A 6,190-nucleotide genomic window follows, 5' to 3' on the forward strand; every position below is an offset into this window, starting at 1 on the left:
AGTATAAGAAGCTGAGAGAGGAGTGGGAGGGAGTGAAGGATAGAGTAGAACTAGGAGGGTAGGAGGAATGGGAATGGTTTAAGGAGGGAGTCATAAGATGTGCAAAGATGGTGTGTGAAACAAGGAGGACGGGAGGAAACAGAAGGAAGGGTAGTGAGTGGTGGGATGAGGAAGCAAACAGGTTTTCATAGATTGGTTACATTGTAGGACAAGGGAATCGTATGAGAGGTACAAAGTAAAGAGAAGTAAAGCAAAGGAAGGTGTGCAGAGTATTTTAGGGAGTTGCTAAATGTGAAGGAGGATAGGGAGGGAAAGGTAGTTGCAGTGGGAAGCGCTAAGAAAATGAGAGTGATGAGTGAGGAAAATGTAGGAGAAATAAGGAAAGAAGTGAAAGTAGCTCTTAAGATGATGAGAGCAGGTAAGGCACCTGGGTTGGATGGATGCCATGCAGAATGTTTAAGAGAGGGTAGAGTGCCGGAGGGCTGGAGGAGTGCCTGCATAGTTCCACTTTACAAGGGAAAGGTGGACAAGTGTGAGTTTGTAGTTTCAGAGGGATCAGCCTGTTAGAGTGGTTGGGAAGGCTTATGGGAGGTTCTTGATTGAGAGGATTAAGAGAGGAAGAGAGGGAGTAATTGGTGAGGAACAGTGTGAGTTTAGGACAGGTAGGAGTTGTGTAGATCAGATCTTTGTGTTAAGACAGATATGTAACAATGCTATAGGAAAAGGTAAAGTTGTTTTTTGGGCTCTTATGGATCTGGAAATGGCTCATGACAGAGTTGACAGGAAAGCGCTGTGGGAGGTATTGCAGATATATGGGATAGGGTGGATGAAAGAGTATTAGGATAGTTTGGACACGTAGAAAGAATGAGTGAGGAAAGACTAGTAAAAGAGATATGGAAGGCAGAGGTGGAAGGAGTGAACATGAGGGGACGTCCTAGGATGAGATGGATGGATGGGTAAAAGGGGCATTGGGAAAGAGGGGAATGTCTGTTGAGGAAGGCCGGGAGAGGACAGAAGATAGTGGTGAATGGAGAATGATTGTGTACAGATGATGCTGTGATGTATGAGAGGAAGTGGGTGGGGGATAGGGGGGAGGAAGTATGTATGAGAAATAATTTGACGCAGCCCGAAGGGATTTCTCCCCATCTTCTTTTCTGCATGAGGAGATGGAGAGTGGAGGTCGCCGAATTAATGAAGTGGCCTTGCTGTGTCTTGCGACACTGCTTCTGACCCAGGGCAGTGGACAAGATACAGGGATGACCCGTCATCCAGGAGGTACCAAGATAAGAGGAAGGGAAGAGGGTAGAGGGGAATGGAGTATGTAGGGGATGGAATGAGCTGGGGTGGTTTCCACGCCTTTGTCTTTTGGCTACCTCTCGTGTAAGGGGGAAAACTTTTGGTATATATATATATATATATATATATATATATATATATATATATATATATATATATATATATGCAAAGTAGACCACTTGGAAAAAGAAACTAACGAAGCAGAGCGCTTTCGTGGTCTACTTTGCATAAGTGAACACACGTACCCGTGTTCTTATTAGCATATATATATATATATTTATTTATATATATTTATATATGTATATATATATATATATATATATATATATATATATATATATATTGGTGTATTTAGGTAGCAGGTTCTCATGTAGACAATTTTGATTGAAGTTCACAGCAGCTTCTGCGTTCACGACTTTTTTGCTGACGATGGAACGGTGAGCAATGGGTAGCTCCCATAAAAGTTGTCCGAAAGACATTGAAAATTCTTGTAGACGAAGAACACTTTATCATAACAAGCTTTCGACCTACATAGGTCATCTTCAGGTTCTGGTACATTTATTTTTACATTTATTGATCACAAGAAGTACATCTTGTTTGGGTCTCTACCCATATTCCTAGAAGGCATACAAGTATGCCTTTTACAATAAAAGTTACATGTACATGTGTTTAATTATGTCAATATTTGTAGCGCTGCACGGTCCTGGTCGGTCTCCACGATCTAGCCGACGTGGTTAGTGTCCTATGTGTCCGTCGCGTCCCATCCGGTCCAGCCGACGTGGTTTAGGTCCTGCACCCGTCGCGTCCCATCCGGTCCTGTCCAAGGCATCATGCGCAGTTACCTAAGTGAGAAAGGAGAAGATATTAGTCCTTTGGCTTGAATTTTTGTGGTGAGCTATAAGTCAATATTTCAAGTGAGTAAAGTTAAGAACCCATCCGTATCCTCTGGGGCTGGCACTTGAAGGATACTTCCCAGCCGACGTGGTTGGTATCCTTTGCACTCGTCGCGTCTCATCCGGTCGGTCCAGGGCATTCTGCGCAGTTACCTAGGTGAAAAAAAAAAAAAGCATTAGTCCTTGGCTTAAGTTGTAATGTGTCATACGTCAAAAGTCAGCAAGAGAGTACAGTCAAACAGAACCCATACGTATCATCTGGGGGGCGGCACTTGAAGGAGGCGTCCCAGCTGATACGAGTTAAGTGACATCGTCAGTCGACGGATGAGTCCCCCGGCCGAGGTCCTGGGGCCCGCACGCAGAAATCTGGTCGCTGGGCAAAGGGCCACATAATGATCTAGCCCGTTTGCGCCGGCCTCTCCACAGTGGATGCAGGCCTCCGGCTGTCCCGTCACCTCTGAGAAACATCGATACCCGAGACGGAGTCGATAAAGGGTGACTTCCTCTATCCTGGAGAGACGGACTCCAGGAGTCAGTCGTTCATACGCTGTGGCAACTTGATACCAGCGTGCTGACGGCCTCTGGGCTGTCAGGTTCCTATGGCTTTGCAGCTCCCTCTTGGCCATCGTTCTCGTTGCAATGGCCAAGATCTCAGTTCGGCTCGGGAGGATACCGATTCCGCCTTCCATGTCCCCTGTGGCCGCTCTTCTGGCCACCCTGTCTGCCGCTTCATTTCCCTGGATGCCGATGTGTCCCGGCACCCAGTTGAGGACGACTGATCTCCCTTGCTGACGGAGGGCCTTGAGCTGAAACAACAGCGAGGTCATTAGTTTTTTATGGTCATTATGATAAATTTTAGATATTAATTGCAACAGAGCTAAACTATCTGTGTGCACAACTACATTACGTTGGTGGGTGTTGAGAGCATGGGTCAATGCTAGACCCACTGCAACACCCTCTGCTTGCGTCGAGCAGCGAGTGCCCAACACCCTTACTCCCTGTTGCTCGTCCTTCGTGACAAACGCTGCACCTGCCACGTTGTGTACGGGATCCACGGAGCCGTCTGTGAAATAGACGACGCAGTTTTCCTGGGCGACAGATCTCATTGTGGCCTCCGCATCCGCCCGCAGGCGCGGCAGCGGCGTACCGCGTCGTGACGCCATCACACTGATTCTGGCCGGTGGATTCTCCCAGGGGGGAGACTGCACATAACCTTCCACCGCACATCCCTCCTCTTCTGAAGGATAAGGTCATGCAGGTGAAGGTCCCTTATGCGGTGTGCAACCCTCGCTGACCACCTCTTCTGCGGGAAGAGATCCGGATCTTGCTGGAGGGCGCTGATTAGCCTTCGCCGCAGGAACGAGTCATGTTCTCTCTGAATGACTCTTATGGCAAAGGCTACCACCAATCCTGAGATCCTCGCACTGATAGGCACCAGTCCCGCCTCTTGCTGCATATTGGCGACCAGAGTCCTGCTCGGCGCGCCCAATATTACGCGCAGCGCCTGGTTCTGTACTGTCTCCAAGCCAGCCAACCGTGTTGCGGATAGACCAGCCAGAGCACTGCTGGCATAGTCTATCACCGGTCGAATTGCGCTGACGTAGAATGTCCGGAGGACAGCGCAGTTGGCACCTGCCTCTCTGGTCGCCAAGAACTTCAAAACGTTAATCCGGCTGAGGACCCTTCCCCGGATGTAGGCCACTTCAGTCTGGAAGGACAGCCTGGAGTCAAGCCAGACACCAAGGTACATGTGCGTGCTGACCCACTCTACCTCATGTCCCTGCAGCAGAAGCCTGTCCCTCGGTGTCACGCTAGTGCCAAAACACATGGCTTTGGTCTTTGGTGGCGAGATCTTGAGGCCAAGCTCTTCGCATTTGGAGGAAATGCGGTCGAGGCACATTTGCGTCCTTCTGGCCTTGGTCCTTCTGCCTACTACCACCAGCGCGACATCGTCTGCGTATCATAGGAGGCGGCATCCTGTGGGTAGAGGGATGGCTATTAATTCAGTCATCAGCACGTTAAACAGGGTGGGACTGAGAACCCCACCCTGGGGTGTACCGTTTTCCAGGGGGTGATAGCAGGACTCCACTCCCTGTAGACGGACTCTGGCAGTTCTATTGGAGAGGTAGTCCGCTATCCACTGTAACAGTTTCCCCTGTACTCCTCTGGCAACCAGACTGTCCAGAATTGCAGCGGGACTGGCAAGCTCGAATGCCTTCTCTAGGTCAAAGAAGACGACCATGGCGTGACGTTGCTCCACATGGCTCAGAAGCGTTGCAATGCATTGAGCCGTGCCCACCCCTTTGGTGAAGCCATAGAGGTTCTCTTGTGGTGGTCCCAGTTTCCACAAAAGTCTTTGGAGAACCATCTTTTCCATGGTCTTCCCCAGGCAGCTCGTCAGGGAGATAGGACGATACTTTCCGGGCTCCCTGGGCTTGGGGATAGGCACGATGTCGGCCCTCTTCCAGTTGGACGGAAGTCTTCCACAGGACCAACTGCTGTTTACCACCTGGAGGAGTGCTTCTTCTCCAGCATCCCCCAGGTGTGCAACCATGGAGTACGTCACTAGGTCGCTCCCCGGAGCAGTGTCGGAGGATCTCTTACGTGAGGCTTGCAGCTCATGGATGGTGAATGGCGTGTCCGTGTCACCCGGAGACCCCATGGCAGCTTGTATCCTGGCCTCTCTTGGTTCACGGAGCATGGCCTGCCTCTGCTGCAGCTCGGCGGGTAGCGTGGCTGTGTGCGTGCGTCTGGCAAATTCTTGCGCCAGATTTTCTGCCTCGCACTGTGGTGCACGGGGAGTGCGCCGTGGTGGGGTACGGCTGGTCGCTATGTGGAGTTTCCCCCAAAGTTCCTTTAGCGTGGTGGACTCACTAAAGCTTTGGCACCATTCTAGCCACTTCTCGCTACGCACACGTCGAGCTGTCTCCTTGGCCTCTTCGACGGCACTCCGGAGGTTGGCCAGGTTAGCAGGGTTGTGGTGTCTACGCAGGATCTTTCGTAGACGGTTGACCCTGTGGTTGGCATCCTCGATCTCTTGGTTGTAGTACCAACCATCACGATGTCTCCTCCTGTTGAGGCCTTTCTTAGGTATTGCCTCCTCTGCCGCTGCATGAATAGCAGAGACCAGTGAGGCCTCCGCATCATCCAACTCACCCATGGCCAGAGCGTCGGTGACGACCTCGCGAGCCACTCTGTCCTTGAACAACGTCCAATTGGCCTTGCGCGGGTTCCACCTTCCTATTCTCTGGACCACTGGGGGTGGCGGGGCTATGGTGAGCGACATGTCTATTCCAAAATGATCACTCGTAGCCGTGTCGTTGATGCTCCACGACATCCGATGCAGCAATGAGGAGGAGACAAATGAGAGATCGAGCCTGCCATGTCGTACATGCGTCGGCGACCCGTCGTTCAGTAGGACCACACCCGGGCTGGTGTTCAGGATTTCACCAATGTGTCGCCCGGACGAGTTTGTAGGCGACACAGAGTGAAGAATGGGGTGGTGCGCATTAAAATCACCTGCGATGATGTACTGCTCGTCCTCCGCGACGGTGCATACTTCCCCCAGGTCCAAGTGTCCACGCACAGGGGCCTTGTAAATGTTATACACATGGACCGTTTCATGGGGGAAGTGCAGTCGAACTGCGAGCACCTCCACATCTTCCCCACACTCTATTGGTGGGTCTACTCTTGAACATGGGATGGACGCATGGACAAGGGTCATACAATCTCTGCTTGTGTCCGTTTGGGGCGACACGAACACATGGTATCCAGAGATCCTGATCTCTTCCTCTCCCACCAGGGTCTCTTGCAAGAGGATGACCTGTTTTTCCTCCTGCCGTATGATGGCTTGCAGAAGTGACTGTTTCGCTCTGAATCCAAGGATATTCCATTGGAGGAAGCGAACAGTCTGGGTGGTCGAGCGCACTGTGGACAATCTATCCATGGTGCTCATTGTCTTCCGATGATTCCGCTGACGATGACGGGCTTGACGGCGAAGA

The 6,190-nt window shown here is 51.0% G+C and overlaps 1 protein-coding gene across 1 annotated transcript; it reads right to left on the minus strand.

Moving 5' to 3' along the window:
* Positions 1 to 2,443: 2,443 nt before the first annotated feature.
* On the minus strand, positions 2,444 to 3,253 carry LOC143019122 (uncharacterized). The gene is made up of 2 exons (XM_076174817.1): positions 3,097 to 3,253; positions 2,444 to 2,995 (listed from the first exon to the last, which is right to left on the minus strand). The coding sequence occupies exons 1-2, from the start codon at positions 3,115 to 3,117 to the stop codon at positions 2,444 to 2,446; spliced, it is 573 nt and encodes a 190-aa protein (XP_076030932.1). The 5' UTR covers positions 3,118 to 3,253.
* Positions 3,254 to 6,190: the final 2,937 nt, after the last annotated feature.

Source organism: Oratosquilla oratoria, chromosome 36 (genome assembly GCF_046742065.1).
Source record: "Oratosquilla oratoria isolate Oo_2021 chromosome 36, ASM4674206v1, whole genome shotgun sequence".
Lineage (NCBI taxonomy): Eukaryota > Metazoa > Arthropoda > Malacostraca > Stomatopoda > Squillidae > Oratosquilla > Oratosquilla oratoria.